Here is a 19,765-nt window from a genome sequence, read left to right on the forward strand (position 1 = left end):
TAAAATGTATCATTATATGGTTGTTCAATTCTTAACTGCTATGAGTAAAATTTCTTAATGACTCTATCATTACCAGTGAATAATCCCACTCTTTATTTAACCTGGAAGTGAAGTGGAGGTATTGCTTATGAATAGGCTCATTTATATTTGTAAGAAAAACTGGCAGTAACTACAAAAACTCATTTATTCAATTTGAATAAAGTAAATATTGATACTAGACGTTATGTTTAAAGAGACTTGTCTGGCAAGTGAGTCATGTTTTAACAATAACTATAGTAAAAGAGAAAAAAATTAGAAAAGTTAAATAAAAGGCTAATAAAACCTGGAGGAAACAGCTCGGTATTTTCTTTTAAACCCTGAAGAACATCAAACATATATTATGTTGCATAAAGAGTTATTTTAAGAAAAGACTTATTAACAATCCAATAGCAGAGTCAGCACTAAGAATTTCAATGATATCCAACTCAAAAATACATAGGGAGAGTAAAGTTATTTTATTAAATCATGCACATCACGTGTGTTAGTGCAAATAGTTTAATCTGTACTCCAGAAATTCTATTGTACTTTATATCTTTACAAAATAGATTTAAAACAATTATTTACTTTAAAAAATGTAATTCTGAAGTTAAGCATTTCAGAACAATATTTGCAATAACCTATATACAGGAGGTACTGGGTACCACTGGCATATTAGCATTCTGTGGTGGAGTGGCTTCCTGCAACAGAAAATGATGAAATGACAGTTTTTTCTACAAGTCATTTGTGGACTAATTCCTCCATAAATCTAGTGATCCCCGAACAGCAAATCCCAAATAGCTTAAAATATAGCCTTTTAAAGTATAAACAATGACTGCCAAACATCACAAGGCAAATTATGTCCTAAACTTCTATTTCAATACTTGGCTAGGCCTGTGGATTGCCACAGAACATTTAAGCCAATTCACTGACATTCCCTCCCAGTCTTCACTGACTGAAAAATTTAACCATGTGATACTTTAAGATATTCTATGACCTAAATAAACTTTATTGACGTAACTGTGGTGCTGCACAAAACCATAGCTAAACTTTTACTTCTGTGTTTTAAATTTATAACATCAAGCAGTGTTTAGGTGCTTCATTGTGCATGGAACATTATTAATCTTGGGAATAGTGCTTCTCATTAATAGAATGTCCCAATTAACAACAATAAAAAGAAAATAACCAGTTGCATACCCAACCAGGAAATCTGTTGGTAGGTAACAATAGCTTACCTCGAACATCAGTTAGCTTTGAAATATCATAACCAAATTAAGTCAGTAAAAGCTTATCTAAAGAGATATTAATTCTTTCTTCAATTAAACATGCTTGGAGGAAGAGATGATAGAAAAAAAAACCATGCTTCCTAAAATGCTGTATATGAAAGTAACTTGGCTTTAAAAGAAAATATCTCTTTAAATACATGAGGTTTAATAAATTACATTCCAATTGACTCAACAGTTTGGTTTACTGCACTGAAATTATATAATTACTATGTTTTTGCTCCCAGAAATACTTTAGTTTGCTCAAGAAAATACACACTCTCATGGAAAGTTTTTCAAAGTTGATGTCCTCCACATCATCAAGTCACATTAAGGCTGAACAAGCGTGCACATATTCCTCAAATTATCACTAGAACAGAATATTTTTCCAAGTGCATTATTTCTCTTAAAAAATAAAATAAAATCCACGCAGAGTTGTCTCTAAATCTTGTTCCCAATAGCTCAGTGGTTTTATAACAAGTAAAAATGGCGTAAATATGTAAAAAATATATATATATGTGTATATATTTCAAACTGATAGGCACTGAGCACACAGGGCCTCTCTTCCCATGTATGTATTGGCTGTTTGGTTTGGGTAGTTATCGAATCAGAAAAATGAATTATCTGGTCATTAAAATTCAGAGTAAAATACCCATAAATTTAATGTTATAAATAATTTGGTGTACCAAGAAGCCTACTTTAGGCCACCATAATATTCAGAATCTCAACATACTAATTTAAAAATTACATGAAAAATTGCAAGCAAATTATTGCTTACAGAAGAATAAAGTCACAATTTTATATTCTCTTTATAGACAGATACATTTTATATAATTTAAAGCAATGACCCTACAGCTGTATTCTTGCACTTCTGCTGTTTTAAGAGGTAAAAAGGAAGAAAATGGTTCTGTCTGTCCCCAGCATGAGTGTGATGCCAGCTTCTAGAGGGAGACGGTGTACGGACTCAAGAAACACTCTCACGGAGAAGCTCTGGCCAGACCCGGCACATACAGCACGATGGCTGTCACTGCAACCAGGGCAGCCAACATGGGCATCCAGGGCCAGGGTTTCTGTGTGGAAAGAAACCAAGAGTCAATATCACATTCTCCCCTCTCTTTTCATACCTATTAACCTGTTGGGTTCCAGAGATTCCTGAGTACTCAGAATATTAGAAAAACCTTATCTTTGCATAAGAATACATTTTAAAAAGAAAAGAAATAAAGGTGAGGGAGTGCAGGTGTGAGGAGAGCCATAACAGCAGGAGCTCTTTTAGAGGACCATTGTGTGGAAGCCTGATATATCTCAGCAAAGTCTTGGGTAGCCTTTAATTTTGTTACAGTTGAAACCTAACAGTGACTTCTAAGAAATGCTCTGGGCTCAGCCTGCTTTATTTATTCTGGTACCCGTATATTACGACTAACTTATGTACACAGATGTCTACACTATGTTTCTACGAAAAAGGTTTATTTATTGATAAAAACCAGACTCAACTGGTGGGGTAGCTTTATACAAAGGGCTGGTGCGTAAGTTGATAGAAAAAAAGTGGTCTAACTTTTGATCCTGATTTGAAACCATATAAGACAAAATCAGATGGGGTTCAAGATGGAGAAGTGCTATTTAGGGACCCGAGCTATCTGATACTTTTGGTAAAGACCATGTCCAGTGTAATAATGTCATATAATCTCATATAATCTATTAACATGCATGCCTGCTGAGGCAAACATGGATGGGTTGGTCCCTGTCAACTTTCAGAGGGCTTTACATATCAACTGGCTTTGGTTGATAGCTTTACTTTCACTACATTCTTAGAGTCTTATTGAGAAAGCTGGCTATTGAAGATATATTCTACTGTTGCAGATCAGGGCTCAGAAAGATGTGAGATAGGTTTACTCTCATAAGTAAATGCACATTGGGGCTGAGATTTTAAGTCAATGGTCCATTATGCTAATCTCATCCTTTTTAATCTTATGGCCATGGTGCGAAGAAACTACACTATGGAAAAGAAGAGGGAAGGTAGAAGGAGGAAGAAAGCTGGCTGAAAACTTCAAAGAGGCAAACTCTTCATTTCTCATTCAAATTTGATTAAAAATATAATTGGGAAGGGGTCACTAATATTGCAGAAATTTATAGCTTACTCCAGTTTGCTAGAGACAAAGACTGAGTTAAAGGCAGAATATTAAAAACTGGTTAGGTTGAAATTAATTCACGGTTAGCATTACTACGAAGGCAACAAGACAAAATGTTATGTGATTAGTTGATTGTTCAGTTCATTCATATGACACAATACATGGCATACTAAATGAAGGGTTTGCTTCAGGTAACAAAATACCTGTGTGGTTTTGCCATGCATTATATTACAAATATGGCACAAACAGGTGACGGGGACAAACAGACAAGGACTCAACAGTATTGCTTGTACCTTTCTCTACCACAATGGACCGAAACACCAAAACAGGAAAGCCAGGAATAGGCCGATGAATACGGCTGGGACGGGTTGTAATATGGAAGGCTAAAGAAGGGAAGGGATATTAAAATCATTTTATGCTATAAAAAAAATCAGATAAGATGATTTAGACCTCAGGGAGGTGGGAGAAAGGGTAGGAAGACTGAGGTAATAGAAGTAATAGCACTCAGGTTTTGCACTGAATCAAACATTTTAAAGACATCTAATACAATCCAGAATGGACTGTGGTTTGTAAGTTGGCAGACTATCAGTTTAAAAGGAAGAGCTGGAGGCAATGGCATTGTGGGTGTCCTTAGAATCCTAATGAAATGTAGCATGTTAAGACAGAGCAGTGACAACACCTCAATAACTGATGCTCTGCTTGACAGTACATTATTTTTGTTCCATACTTGGAATCCATTATTTAACAATGAGTACATTGGAAATGATTGAAGTTTATTTTATTGCTCCATCAAAACCTTTTTTAAAACCAAAACTCTTTTGCCTGAGGTGATATTGCATTCAAGTTTAAAAATAAGTGCCCTGTGATGCGTGCTTCCTAAACCAAACAAGAGATCTGATACAATTTATGATAAACATTTGGTATATGAAGACAGGCAAGGACTCAACAGTATTGCTTGTACCTTTCTCTACCACAATGGACCGAAACACCAAAACAGGAAAGCCAGGAATAGGCCGATGCTTTCGGTTATATTACCAGAATATAATCCATTTTTAAAAGTAAAAGAAAATGACCACAATGAATATTACAGAGTAATATTTCAGTACCATGAGTCCAATATCATAAAAAATTTACCCTTAAGGTAAATTATTTGTACAACTATAAATAACAGCAAGGTTACTTTTGAAAGGTTCTAAATAGTACAGGGGGATCCATTCTGATTATGCTAGATGTCTTCATAGGTTAATTTAGTGGAAGGTGAACTGAAATTCCATACTCAGAAGGATACGGATTAACATAAAAGAAAGAAGTAACCAAACCATTATGATATGATTTCAGAAGAGTTCTGTATCTACACTTTCAAAATAAATGCAATTTATTTTTGCTTAGCATAAAGCCTCCAGACTCAATTCATTAACTTCTAAAAGGATTCCAACTAAGCAACAAGCTTTATTTTCTAAAAAACTAAGACTTTCTTTAGCAAAGGACAGTTGGACACAACTCATGAGCATTCTGTGATGGCCATGCAACATCATTCTTTCGTATTTGTGCTGCGAGTTAAGGAAAGTGCCTTCCACTGTAGGAAGTGTGTGACTCACACTCACTGCAGTGTCCAAGCCATGACAAGAGTTTGAAATAAGTCAGAGCACAACCAACTACACTGAACATCATCCATCAGTTAGGGCCCACAAAGGTAATGACCACCAAAACATATAACACAACATTTATTTAGTATAACATCTTTTTAAGACCATCTGCCTTTCTAGCAAATACAAAACAATATTAAACTCAATTTATACTAAAATGTTCCAACTTCTCTTTCCCTCCCTCCCCCCGAACTCTCCCGCCAACACACCCCTACAGAAACTCACCAAATACTTCCTAATATTTATAGGATGCTGAAAAGACATTAAGCTTTTTAGGAATATGCCTTGGTATATTTTTTACCAGTATAAAATGAAAACCATAATTAAGTCTCCATTTTTAGATACAGCCAAATGCTAAGGAGTCAATATGAACTACTCTTTCTTAGGTGAGTCTCTGGTGGTACAGTGCTTCATTTCCCAGCAGGGGAAAAACAAGAGCCAGATGATGGTTTAGTGATAGAACTTCAGATTCATCTGGGAAAAACTGACAGTTCTCAGGTAATTATTTTCTTACAAACAAGGCTCATCCTCCAAGTAGTCTTTAGGCTCTTCTAGGGGAACAGAATAAAGGGGGAAATTCTTACTAAAAAAAACACCTCACAGCACAACTATTCCATCATAGCATTTCATAATGAAAAGTTTAGTTCATGTTTATTACAGGCCTTAGTTTCTCAAGTCAGTAATAAAATCCTCTGAAAAATCAATTTCAGGGCCCTCACCTGCCTTTCAATCAAAGCTAAGTCAAGTTTGCAAAGACTTACATTATTTCCTTTCTCTCGGAGCAGCTTCAGGTTGTCTTTACACTGTTTGAGCTCATCTGTGATTGACTGTTTTTCCTGCTCAGTCATTTCAAACTTCAACTTCAGTTCTGACAGTACAGTCTGTGTCTTTTCGTACTAAAGGCAAAGAAAAAAGAGTGTGCAGACTCAACTTAAAATGGGTATGAAGTTATGGTCCTAGTTAGGCTTATATAGCAGATCTATTTAGTTACCTGCAACACCAAAGTCAAGCCTTTTTTATTTTAAGGAGAATAAGAATCATTTGCACTAATAATAAGATTCTTTAATGTTAACTTGATTATATGTAAGAATTTTCTGAAATTAAAAAAATTAAAAATTGAGAAGTCACCATTGTGTCATATAAAGGATCACTTTTCCCACTGAGTTAGAAAAGCAAAATTTCAAACTGAGCAAAAGAAAGGAGGTGAAGAAAACTCTACAGCCTAATTAAATAGCAAGGTTAGGAAGTTTATATCCTGGTAAGCAATGTCGGCCTTGAAGTCCAAAGTATTAATTCCCATTAGGCCTTCCTTTATACAGGGTATATAGGATATAACAAGTGTTTTGGATAGGTGAATTTATAGGCAAATGAAGCAAAGAAATACATCTAAGGTACCAACCACTATGATTGAGGACATTTCTATCTCTCCAGTTAAACTTATAAGCATCAATTAAAAATAATTTTTAAAAATCTTTTCTGACATTTTTCTATAGTTCTGAAGCTACTTCCTGCTCTGAAAAAACAGTTCACTGTATATAACTTGACTTTCAGATGCAGTAGTTATCCCTTTTACACAGGTGATGTCGTTGGGAAACCTGGTATGATTTGCCCCTACTTTAAATGCCCCCGGAGGCAGGAATTCTAGACTGGTTCTACTTTCAGATATTGTATCTTATATGCAAGTTGGGCTCCCAAAGAACAATGACTGTTCTGCTGCTGGCTGTACTTCTGTCTTGGCCTCTGTTGCCCCATTCTGAAGTTTTTAGAAGGAAGAAAGAAATACAAGGGCTAAGTATAAAATATACCATAGGTCTGGCATACTAGAAAAGGTTTTTCCTTTTCCCTAAATATAGCCCATGAGGCTGGAAAGTCTCCAGCTCTTTTATGCCTATATCCTAGAAATTCCTCAATAAAGGATACCTTTATATGGTGTTTCTGAATAATGCAAATACCTTGGAATGATTATTTAGGAACTTATGCAAATGTACAAAAACATTAGAGGAAATCGAGGCAGGGGAATTAGGGTCAGCAGAGACGTCACCAGAACATGGAAGGAAAGATATGGGTACAGAGACGGAGGTAAAATATGAAAGGAGTTCCCTATTACCTACCAAAAATATTCTCAAAACAAGTCCAGGTAGTATGCCAGAGAATGAACTGAGGAGTAAGATTCATGGACTTTATGACAGCTTTTTTTTGTGGGATCTATGGACTTCCTTCCAGAATGCAGGCTATGAGCAGCTGCCAAGGCAAATTCAGTGTACCTAGACTAGTCTTCGAACCTTAGAATAATCAATTCTCAATAGTTCAATTCTTAACAAGGACTAAAAAATAAGTGAAAAGTGCTTTGCTAACCTAAATTTTCCCTTACTTTCCTTTTCCACCATTCTCACACCCAGCCTGCCCTTGACATCAAAGCGCTTAGTCATTTCTCCATTGCAAGAGCTGTGAAGCAGAATGACAGGAAGGCAGCTTGGTCAGGAAGATCCGGCTGTTTACCTTCAGCATGTGAGTTGGGTGGGAAGGACTCTGGCCTCAGTGCAAGATGGCGAAGCCAAGCAACTTGCCTGAGTCAGTCTTTGCAGGGTGGACTTGTATGTTCAATGTATTACGAATTCTTAAGTCAAATATAAAAGTGATATACCATTATTCTTCTCTTATTACTGATGATTAAAGTTTCCTGTTTTCATGTACTTTTCCTTTGTTAAATGTTCAAATAAAAGCTGCCATATATAAAAATTTAATTGTTGGAGCAAAGGTCACCTTCTGCAGCCTTAGTTTCACATCTCACTGGATGTCATTTTTGCTCCATCTTGCTTTCTAACTCAGAGGTGAGAAATAAGCTAAGTTGTGACTGAAGGGGAAATACCACACAATATACCAACACCTTTGGTTTTTCTACATACAAATAATCCTATCTGGACTTGCTTATTAGCTTGTAATATTTTAGCCTTTTAGAGTGCTGAAGATACATAATCATGGTACTATGTATATTAATCATGATTCTATGAGAGAAAGAACAAAAAGGAGATATTGAAAGGGAATATATGTGCATTAATAAAAATATTTGCAGTGGATTACACAGATATAAGAACCTCGTTAAAGAACATTTTAGTTACAGACTAGTATCAAATAGTTGACATCAGGACAAACAAGAAAGAGAAGCAATTTTGCATTACAAAAGACTGTGATGACTACAGATCATTTGACAATGGAAAACAATGAACAAGAAAATAGGAAAGAAACATATTGACAAGATCAGACATATTTTTAAATGTGCTGCATTTAATGCAATCCAAAGGCTATCAACAATTTAGATGTTGTGGCAACATGCCACTGCCACTTGTGGAAACAGTTAAAGCATTTTGCACTGATTGTGTAGTGACCAAAAGCAGACAAACAAATAATGCAACAAAATGATTAATGCATTCATAGTAACATACAATAGAATCATCTTCCAACCACAGCATTCTTCCCAGATTTTGAAAGAATTATGGCATATGGACTGGAAGGACACAAAGTGCTTACAGTATTAAATGCCAGGATATTTACTTTGGCACAAAATTTGTATTCAAACTAAATAAAATGAGATTTCTCCCAAAACAAATATCCTTAGCAAGAGGATATAAATGAATATATTACAAAATCAATATGGCCACATATAAATAAAGAATGTTACAGGTTTTCTTTTTTTTTTTCCTTTAGGAACAAACATGAAGACAGAAAAACAATAATCATTTCCAAGTTCAGGATACCACAAGGAAAGGAAAAAGCACAAAGAAAAACTATATTAATTAAACAGATCTTCTAAAAACAATTTCAAGAAAATTCATTATTAAAGACAAAGAATTGTCTTCACCCTCCGTCTATTTATAACAAATCCTTCTTGTAAGAGAATCTACAACTGAGGTGGGTCCTAACCAGCAGATCAAGATGCGTCATCCTTCTCCATTCCCGGAGCTGGTCAGGAGTCAATGTAGGGAGTAGTATAAGGCCAGAAGGACTGAACACAGCTTTTATGGCCCTACAGTCAACTTCAAGGCTTTGCTCAGGAAGAGGCTGGGTGGGGTCTCTGCTCCAAAGTCAATTCTCACCATTTTTAACATGATTTTTTAAAAAGACACCAAGTCAAAGTTTTAAGCAAAATGACATGAAAAGAAAGCATCCATATTTGTGAAAAAGGGAAAAGAGTAATGGAGGCCAGAGTAGGAGGAAAGAAGTAAAAGGTCACAGAACACGTGTTTTGCTGGCTGTCTATATGAATTTTAAGTAACCTCTCAGGCCAGTTTCACCTGAAATGTTTAAAGAGCATGATGGTGTGGCCCTAGTTTGCTTTCTCAAGTATTCTAAGTAAAATAAGGTATTGTCTTTGAAAGAGAAACAATGAATTGAGTGATCTGGTACAAAAGGCTTTTCATATAGGTTAACTAATTGGTAGAGAAAAAATTTTAATGTAATTTTGTATATTTATATTTTTAAGGCTAAACCCTACTAATGAATTCTCTATATGTGTACCATGATATACAGCTAGAAATAACCATGTAGAAATGCTCCAAGTATCAATTTTGTGATAGGTAATGACTTTATTTCTAACTAGCATGAATATCTGATTTGCTTTCAGCTTTAAGCCTAACCATAACTGGGCTCATGTCTTTTCACTTTACCTCTTTCTGTACATCCTTTGCTTGGTTTTCAGCCTTACTGAGAAGAGTTTTTAAATCAGATGAATCTCGAAGATGCTGTTCTTTTAAGGATCCCACTTGATTCTCAAGCTCTTTCCTAGTCATCTGAAGGATGCTGAGATCACTGGTAAGCTCTAAACTCTGCTTCTGAGAACTGTAAAAGAAATATTGACATGTAGAAATAGACATAGCAGAAAGTCTAATTCCTTATACATTTCACCTGGAGGGATGGACTAGATTTCAGAGGAGGAAAGAAAAGTGTAAAAAGGAATAGTAAGTAAAAAGTGTTAAAATATCAAAAAAGGCAACTTTAAAGCTGTGTCTTATTTTCAGATGATCAAATATACACAACGGTTAAAAATTTAAAAACAAGTAGGAGGTGACTAAGTGTATATTTTATTATATCACATTATACTAACTGCATCATAAAAAGATTCAGTGTAGGTCTTCTACAGGAAAGAACAGCACATATTTCAACTATTACAAGTTTAAGTACTTAACAAATAGGATGGGGGACAAAACCTTAAAGTTTAGGAGCCACTGACAAATCAAGTAAAGATAAACCTACTCAAATGAGAAGATACACCAAACTATGAAAAAGCCCAGGACAAAGAACAAAGAGACTGAGTTCTAGACCCCAGCTCTGCCACTAATTAGCTGTGGGATGTTGAGCAAGTCATTTAACTGGTATAATTTCATTCTGAGTAAGCATTTTCTGAGTTCTTAGATCTGTGCTAGGTATCATGTTATACAGACACAAATAACACAAGGGGTGTCCCAGGCCACTGCCAAACAAGACAGAACTCAATATCTGAGGCTGTTTTCTAGCTTAAATTCTACAATTACTTTTATAACTTGATGGAAAAAATAATTCCAATTTACACACTAGCAAACCAGCTTGAGAGGCATAAACAGAAATTCTTTGTTTGACTCCTTCTATATTACAGATGACAAAGAACAAAAGACCTGTATAATGCAGCTGTGTTAAAGAATTTGGCTTCCATCTACAAAAGAAGTAGTTAAAGGAAAACAGGTTTTCACAATGACAGCTTTATGCCCCTCAGGATGAACTGTAAGACTCAGACTCAAAACTGTAACTGAGGTACTATACATTATAAATCCCATTCCAACTGTATGCTAGGCAGATTCTTAGGGGGCGGGTCTGATGTTGTCAGACCAATAAAGCTAGGGACTAAATGGCAGATGAGACCCTGTTAACAAAAGCACTAGCTTCTAAATACAAGTATGCTGGGGAGGAGGCTTACCAAATAAATTTAGAGAACTACTAAACAAGAAAAGTTTAAGAAAAAAAATTAATTTGTTTTAAATACTTTATGTGAGTTTAGGCAGACAACTTGACCAATAATCTAATATAGTCAGTCCACCCACTGGGACCTAATATTTTTAAGCCATATGCTTCTAACTCATAAGGAGTTTGTTGGTTTACTTTTCAATACTTAAAATTTGAAGTAAAAATATAACATTTAATACTCTGTCAGTTTCCAATTATTAATCACATTTCAAAAATGAGGGCCCAAGTCTGAATTTTTAAAATATCAATAATTCCAAAACAAGAATAATTTAAGAGAATCAATACCAGTAATCAAAAATCAGTATTTCTTACTTGTTAGAATACTAAACTAAGTGGAATCACTAAGATCCAAATGTATTCCAAATATAAAGAATTTGAGTGTCTACACATACTTTATAACCAAACAATTTGCCTATATGTGTGGTACACTCATATGTGTGTGTATATGTATGCATATATATTTTTATATTTGGGGCCTTTATTATGTCCTATTCATATTTTAGAATTGCTTTTACAAACTTTTATATATTATGAATAAACATTTGTTGTATTTTTTATTATTATCTCTAAACATTAAAAACACACATAAATGTACAAAAAAACTACATAAAGATATGACACTGGAAGAGAAAATGCTTTATAGATATTGATATTGAGAACATATGGTATTATAAGAAGGAGTTTTAGAGAATAAATTAGCACATCTTGTTCCTTCAAATGGTTCTTGCTTTTTAAAAATGTATAATCATTATAATTGTTTTTGTTTTTATAAGCAGATAATGAGGCTTACTCTTTTGATATATCTAGTCTTTTTTTTACTGTTTTCCCTAAAGCTTGTTTTATACAGAAACTGACCTTGAGTTTTTGCTAACCTCAATGCCCTTGAACAGTGCAACCACAAGGCTAATGAAAGAATGATGACTTCCATTTTTGGTGTACTGAGAGGAAAGAGATGGGTTAATTAAGAGTGGCTTCAATAATAAACATATACTACTATCATGTTCTGAATTAGAACACATTGTTTAAATATAAATACAGAACAGATTAAATTTTTAGGGAAAAATTTTGTTGAAATAAATCTATTGTATTCACTGGTTTGCCTGTAAGGTACTGAATATTAGAAATATTTAACTGGTTTTAGAGAAGTTTTAATCTTATATATTACTCTTTATATAACCCTCTTTGAAATTCAGAAGCTGATTTTGTAATTTTCAATAGTATAAATTCTTTATTATAGTTATCTTCTGATCACCCTTATTAAAAGAAGGGATCACTGGCATGAAAGAAAAGCAAACTTGTAATTGAAATTTACTATCATTTAGTTTATAGGGCCAGTTCAATCACTAATTATAGATTTTTGCTGTTTGTTTGTTTGGGAGGGAGCATTTAATGAATCCGTATTCCATGAGCACATCAAAAGGAAAGGAAATGTATGATGATGTGTGTAGGAAAAAAATGCTGATGCATTTACTTAGCATGGTTAACCTGCCAAATAGTCAAATAGAGTCTGGCTGAACATTTTGCTCCAAAAAGATATTTAAGTACCAAAATTAAATTTAATTTAGATGAAAGTATGAGATAAAGAAATATCTTGAAGCTAAAAAAGAGGTCTTGCATACTTGTGCAATTCTTTCTCTTGACGCTGCAGTTCTGACGATAGCAAAACATTTTCCTTTTTTAGAGAATGACATTCAGTTTCCAATACATTCCATTCCTTTCTCAACTTCTCTAGTTCACCTAAAAGAGTCCCAAAACATATTTGTTAAATATAGGAACATAACTTCCATAGTAATTCAGGGAATAAAGGGAAATATTTCAGAGAAGAACATAATTTTTCCTATGTAAAAACAAGTAGATTTTACATGGTTATCCTTAGATTTGTTACTCTGCATCTATATATACCTCAGGGAAATTCCATCACCTTGAACTTTTGTAATATTTTTTCCTACTTCACTTTTATAAGACGAATACTTTTTAATAGTATTTAAATAAAATATAAAATTATAAAAAATTTAAGTTTATTGCAGAATTAAAGAATGTTTATAGCCCTAATATAAGAATACTACTTTATACAACTAATTGTTATCAAAGAGAAAAACAGCTTGAATGGTTATTTTGTACAAGTTATCAATGTTAAGAGGTAAGAGCTTTAATATAAAATACATTTATCCACCTTGTAGCCTTATTGCTTCCTCTCTCTGCTGATCCTCACACTGCTGACATCGAAGCTGAAAACTGTTCTGAAGACCAGTGATTTCTTTCTCATATTCTGATGCTGCTTTTCGCCACCGCTCAAGCTCAGCTCGCACCTTCTTAAGCTCTTCTTGTAAAGAAGCAATGTCAGTGTCCCGCTCAGAGGCAGCCCTTTCTGCTGCTTGATGAAGAAGCAAAATTTCATCTCGGGCACTAAGCAATTCATCTCGAGTGCTTGTGATTTCACTGTCCTTCTCCTCCCGGAGATTCTCAATATTGATGTGTAACCTCTGCAGTTGAGCTACAAAAGTATATATTTATCCATCATTTTCTTAATCCATAGCAATTAGGAATAAAAAACGGCCCATATGAGACTATAGTTACTAAAAAGCTCAGGTTGTCACAGCTGTTTGTTGCTTGTCATTAAACTTAGAAACAATCTGTTTAATGCAGAATGTCAAAATACAGAAACACAAAGAGAAAAAAAAAAGTGATCTTTATTTCCCCTACACAAATTGCTTTTAACATTTGCTACTTAATCCTTCTAGATATTTTCTATGCATTTATACACATTAAAACAAAAAATAAGAAGCAATCATAATATATGTAGTATTCTCTATCCTGCCTGTGATGAACATTTTTTAACAACAAAAAATAGCTATACTGTAACTTTTTTGGCTGATTCTTTATTTTAGACATTGTAGGCTATTTAGTTTTTAATTACTAGAAACAGTGTTGCTTATAACACAATCCTGACTTTTTTCCTTAGGGTAAATTCCCTTGACATAGAATTGCTTGGTCAAATGGTAAGCATTAGAAAAACCTTTGATGTTCTCGATTGAATTTTCTGTTCAAATGTCAATTCCTTAAAGAAGACTTCACTGATGACTTATCTAAAAATAGCTCTCTGTCATTCTCTACTGTTTACTCTGTCCCCACTGGATGCTACATTATATTATTTGTTTATTGTTTCTCTTTTCCACTAAACTGTACATCTCCTGCGTGCTCTATCCCCAATACTAGCAAAATAAACAACCAAGAATTATTGTTTGAATTAATAAAATTAAAGAATACTGCCTAACCAAAGAGGTACATTTTTAAAAGATTTGGTCTCCTGCCCTCATGATCAAACCAAAAATAATCTGTAAAATATCATATTTGGTTCAGAAGTAAAATATTAATCTTAGTTATTATAATTCAAGTAAATTATAGATAGGAAAAGTTCCTTAGGTAGAAGAAAGGATATTAAGAGTATTAAGGTTGGAAGAGGGGGAGGTTGCTCCATAAATAAACGTTAAATATTATGCTTTTTAAGTCTATAGGAAGCTTTGAGAGGTAACTGGTTCATGATCTGAAAAGACACAATGATAACATGACCACGGATTTGTGGATAAAGTCCTGAAATACATATGCTGGCACTGGGGAGCACTCAATGATGCCTAGGTAAGACAGCTTTAAGATAAAAGAGCACTATGTCAAAGAACCTTTAAGGAAAACTGCCCACACACAGTACAGGATGGAAATATAGATTCAAATCAGATTTATATAAGCTAATGGATAATGACATTAAGCTATATGAGTTTAAAAAGTTTTCAACTTAAAAAGATATACAACTTACCTCAGAAATTCTAATTTGACCATGATAAAGTTAAAAATTTTAAATAATTCAAATATTCCACTCAAAAATAAGAAAAGAAAACCCCAAAAGATTTTTTCCCCCCTCTGGAATATGTTAGAGCAAATATCATAGATCTCATACAATGATTCTCCATTTCTTCTGAACTAAAATTGCTTGGCTATTTAATTTCTTCTCATCTTACCTCTCAAACTAAAATTTTAAAATAACATTGGTTCCCTTTTTGATAATAAAGGTAAATTAATTTTCCTTTAGGAATTTTACAATGGCATAGGAAAAAAAGACCTCTCCTAGGATATCTCATAATTACACTCTCACAGTACTTGGAGCTCCAGTTTAAAGAAAACTCTTGACAGGCAGGGGTCTTTCTGGTCATTTCTGTAACGACCCTGCAATAGACCACAAAGAGGTAGCAAAACAGTAGGTATGAAGAGCAGCCTACACCACGGAAGGCAGTACAGGGAGCACTATTCCATTCCATGTGGTATGTAATTTTTGTTGCAATGTCGAGTGTGCTATGAGCACTAGAAATAATGACACCAAAAAGCTAAAAGTGCTAATGTACAGAGGGGGTCAAACTGATTTCCTGTCTGACGGCCCTCTCTTACATAACCTAGTAACTCACTACATAATCTAGAAAGTGACAGTCTTACCAAACTCATATCTTTACCCCTGCTCTTCCCATTCCATGTGTCTATTATTGGATTATGAGGGAATCTTCCTTTGTATATTCTTTTTTTAAAAAAAAGTTCACCCAGTTATAGCCTCAGATTCTAGGTTAGAACAAAAGCCATGAAAAATGGGAAACTTCTGCATTCTTATTTTTCATTCCTTTTGACTCACTAAAAATAAGCAAAACAACAACAATCTCAAATACCCTTGAGGTGTTCCATACCTTGAAGAACTTGCATTTGTTTAGTGGATTCCTCAACTTGATTTCGATAGGCTTTTCTTTCTTCTTCCAAAAGAGCTAAAAGAAGAACATAGTATACCTAATTTTGTGAGTTAATGTAAGTATTCAGAATTGAGCAGCTGGAAATTTGTAAAAAAAACTCTTTCCTAAAGCTTGCTGAAGGAAACAAAAGTTAGGCAGTGAGTATTACCAGTATTAGCAGTTAGTTTAAAGATTTTAGGAGCGCAAAACAGTATAAGTAATAAATCTATTCAATTTAGTGAGGTTTTCTAGATCTTGTATCACCAAGATAATATGTACTATTCTTCACATGAGAAACATTCTTAATAGTTGTTCATCAGCATTTTGATCTATATATAAAAACCAAACTTAAAATCTTTATGTTTAGTACCAAGCACAAAGTAAATGCTAAACAAGTAACTGATGTTTGTTAATATTTTTTTATTATGATTAAATAAATTAGCTTGGACCCTCTAAGAGGTTGAATACCAACTCTAACTTCTTTAAGAAGCAGAAAAGGAAGGAAGCAGTAACAAGTTCCCAGTTCTGAGAATCTTACTCCTTGTTAGGAAAGCAATCTTAGAGAACATGAGGATTCCAAAGGCCGTTCACTTTCTCTTCATTCTAAGACTTTCCAAGGTACTAATTGACCACAACCAGGTATTTACTGTGAATGATATAGAAAATGTGAGGTCTAGGGAATAGCAGACTCCACTGGCCTATGACACTACAGATAAGCGAGCTGCTAGAAAAGAAGTGGTTGGGACATTAGAAGATTTGATGCCTTAACCTAGCCTCATTCCTCTCATTTACTGATGAATACACTATAAAGTCACAGGGAATAGACATCTCCTTTATCTTATAATGAGTAGCTAACATTAGATGTAACTAATTTATATACATTAGGCTTTTTCCCATTTGTTGTACTTAATGTATTTAACTATTAAGACTTTTCACTGTTATAGGTCTTTCTTGATCTTCACATCAATAATATAAAGTAGAGCAACTGAACTCTCCTCATTTTATTGATCTGAAAAACATAAATTCAAAGAGGTTACGTGAATGTCCCTAAAACATATATCTAATAAAGCTGTGGCTCTGAAACAAGATACCATGCCTCCAGACTGCAAGTTTCGGGCCATTCAGTTATGTCATGTTGTCGCCACATCCCCTAAAGAATCAAAGTAATCTTGATCTCACCTTGAAGTTCAAAGCATTTTTGTTTACTTGCTCTAGCTAGCTCCTGGGCTTCAATCAATTCCTTTCGAAGATGCTGAATTTCTTGTTTTGCCTCAGTTTCTGACTGTGCACCCTGTAAGTCATCTGATGAAAATATGTTTATTTTAAAAGCAAGAGTTAGTATCACACTATAATCTCTACAACCAAAGATTAGCAATCTCTTTCATGTTTAGACATGCATAGTTAAACAACATAGCACAACTAAGTTGTATGAAATTTGGAAGGAAATTATGTTAAGCATTTTAGTTATTTGACCATGGAGAAAGAACACAAGTACAGTTAAATACATATTAGTAATTCATGGCATGGTACTATAAAATGTACACTTTTTTTTTTTAAGCCTACAGCACCCAGTATTCCTAAGTGGTCTCCCAACCAATTACTAACCAGGCCCAACCCTGCTTAATTTCCGAGATCAGAAGAGATTGGGTATGTTCAGGGTGGCATAGACAAAATGTATAAAATGTAGATTAATATGTATACTAAAATATATACTAAAAATATATATTTCACTCATGTAGAGCTTATGTAAGGCTTGAAATTCAGTAAAATGAGCATCATGCAATTCTTTATCAATTGAAAAATTTCTTGACAACAAGTCAGAAAAATTGCACTTGGAACTGAATTGGAAATGGAAAAACAGAAACAAACTTTTCTTTAAGAAAAAGCATTTCAGCATGATTTCCCCAGTTGTGGAATACAAAATAAAAATTAGGCTGAAAGCTGCACTGTGCTCACTCTTCCATCACTGCTTTCTCCAACACTACACACATAACAAATATTTGCTGAATTTTAAATGACACTTAAATGGTTTTATTGCAATAAATCAGATTTAGCATTACATCTCAAACATGCTCCCTCCTGTAATTTCTTTCCTCTCTACTCACTCTGCTCATCTTTCATTGTATTAAAACTTTCTGCTACTGAACACTGCCTGAAATAAATAAATCATCAGGTAGGCTATAAGTCTTCTGACAAATTCTATTTGACAATTACTTTGGTTTACAAGTAGCTCAGGTATAACAACTTTAATCTATCAAAAAAGAGCTGAGAATAAAACTTCACAATATGATCACAGTAAGTCTCAGATGTTACATATACATTTTTTCATATTCATAGACTATATCTTTCTTTTCCTTGTCAAAAATTTTGATTCTGGGTTCATCTATCCTAGTCGACCTATCAATTCTTCTATCAAACGGTCTCTTGATGAGGGTGGGCATATATATATATAAAGAGAGAGGTTTTCTAGTGGCTGGGGCACTGTCACAACAACTACAAAGCTTTTCTTTCATCACTACACATTGGAGTCTGCAAAAGTCCTAGCTGCCCATCTCTGGATTTGTCCTTAAGTAGGACAATGTCCTTATTTTTAGGAATATTTAGGAGGGAAGTGTCATGATGCTTACATCTTATTTTCAAGTGGTTTAGCAAAAAAAAAATCCTTCACTAGATATTTTCTTAGTAAGCATTTTTTTAACCTTAGCACTTTTGACATTTTAGGAGAAATAATTCTTTGTTCTGGGGCCTTTGTTGTGGGGTGGTTAGTAGTTTCTCTGGTTTCTACCCAATAGATGCCAGTAGCACTCCCTCTGAGTTGTAAGCACCAAAAATATTTCCATATTTTGCCAAACATCCTTTGAGGGTGGGGGGGGGGGCGGGTAAAGCTGTCCCATGTTGAAAACTACTGTTCCATGTTAATAATTTGAAAACCAAGAAAACACAAATCTATACAAAGCCTTCTTTTCCACAGAAGCATTGGTTGGCAATTCTGAAACTATTTTCTGTGTATTCTAACAATGATCAGATAAATATATTGTAGATAAAAGGAGCCAGGTTTCTCACTGTTGGAGAAGAGAATTACAGATATGGAAATAGGGAATATAGAATTAATCCTGCAGCATAGGGTAAAATAGAGAATGAACTCTAATAGATTTGAATGTATAGAAAAATAAAGACACAGAAATACAGATATGTGAGATTGTATATATATACATACATGTTTGTATATATAATCTACATACACATTTATTGTTTAACTCTGTCCATCAAGTGGGCCTAGAATCAGTGAACACAACAAATACTCAGATATTGGTTTCTAAATACCATTCTCCACTAAAGAGATCTAGGGCTCATTGGAGAAATGGCTGATTTCAGGGCTATGACCAGGAAAAGCATAAGATGACTGGAGAACATCTTTTTTTGTCAGAAAAAAAAAGGGCTCAAAGTATGATTGGGTCATGTCAAAAAGACATAAAGAGCTCCCACTGGCCAAATATGGAACACTTTGAGCATCGAAATAATTAATGATAGTGACAGATTATAATCCACCAAATACTATATGAATCAATGAATTCACACTGATATAGGAGAAGGGAGGGAAGGGAGAAGAGTAAAGAGGGAAAGAGAGAAAGAAAACTCTTCCTTAAAGTAGAAAGCCAGCTAATAAATGTTGAAAGAATTATGAAATCACTATTTGGCAACTAACATAGTAATAACCGATTCAGGCAAGAATCATCAGTAGATGCTAAAACTAAAGAGATAAAAGTATGAGGAATTACAGGATATTTACAGAAAGTTATCATCATCAGTGACAGAATAATTCAACATCAGAGACCTCCTGATATGATGCCCAATATTATTACTGTTACATTCTTACCAAAAATGCACAGCTTGACTGTAATCATGAGAAAACATAAGATACAGACAAACTAAGGAATATTTTATAAAATAACTTTGCT

General features: G+C 34.1%; 1 protein-coding gene and 1 pseudogene across 33 annotated transcripts in view; both read right to left on the bottom strand.

Annotated features, from left to right (window-relative positions):
* Positions 1–471: 471 nt before the first annotated feature.
* LOC107503380 (sarcolemma associated protein) overlaps positions 472–19,765 on the bottom strand; it is a 124,604-nt gene continuing 105,310 nt past the window's right edge. For 14 of the 33 annotated variants that reach the window (XM_016131564.2, XM_016131557.2, XM_016131551.2 and 11 more), the window contains 7 exons: positions 16,986–17,108; positions 15,768–15,842; positions 13,217–13,537; positions 12,663–12,780; positions 9,714–9,885; positions 5,811–5,945; positions 472–2,347 (listed from right to left, as the gene is read on the bottom strand). In XM_016131564.2, coding sequence (XP_015987050.1) covers positions 2,255–2,347; positions 5,811–5,945; positions 9,714–9,885; positions 12,663–12,780; positions 13,217–13,537; positions 15,768–15,842; positions 16,986–17,108 — 1,037 coding nt within the window. In that variant the 3' untranslated portion in view covers positions 472–2,254. Of the gene's footprint in view, positions 2,348–3,696; positions 3,787–5,810; positions 5,946–9,713; positions 9,886–12,662; positions 12,781–13,216; positions 13,538–15,767; positions 15,843–16,985; positions 17,109–19,765 lie in introns of all 33 variants that reach the window. The other 19 variants (XM_016131570.2, XM_016131568.2, XM_036219895.1 and 16 more) reach the window with 4 other exon arrangements.
* LOC118602039 lies at positions 17,363–17,481 on the bottom strand (annotated as a pseudogene).

This window comes from Rousettus aegyptiacus, unplaced genomic scaffold (genome assembly GCF_014176215.1).
Source record: "Rousettus aegyptiacus isolate mRouAeg1 unplaced genomic scaffold, mRouAeg1.p scaffold_m13_p_4, whole genome shotgun sequence".
In the NCBI taxonomy this organism is placed as follows: Eukaryota; Metazoa; Chordata; class Mammalia; order Chiroptera; family Pteropodidae; genus Rousettus; species Rousettus aegyptiacus.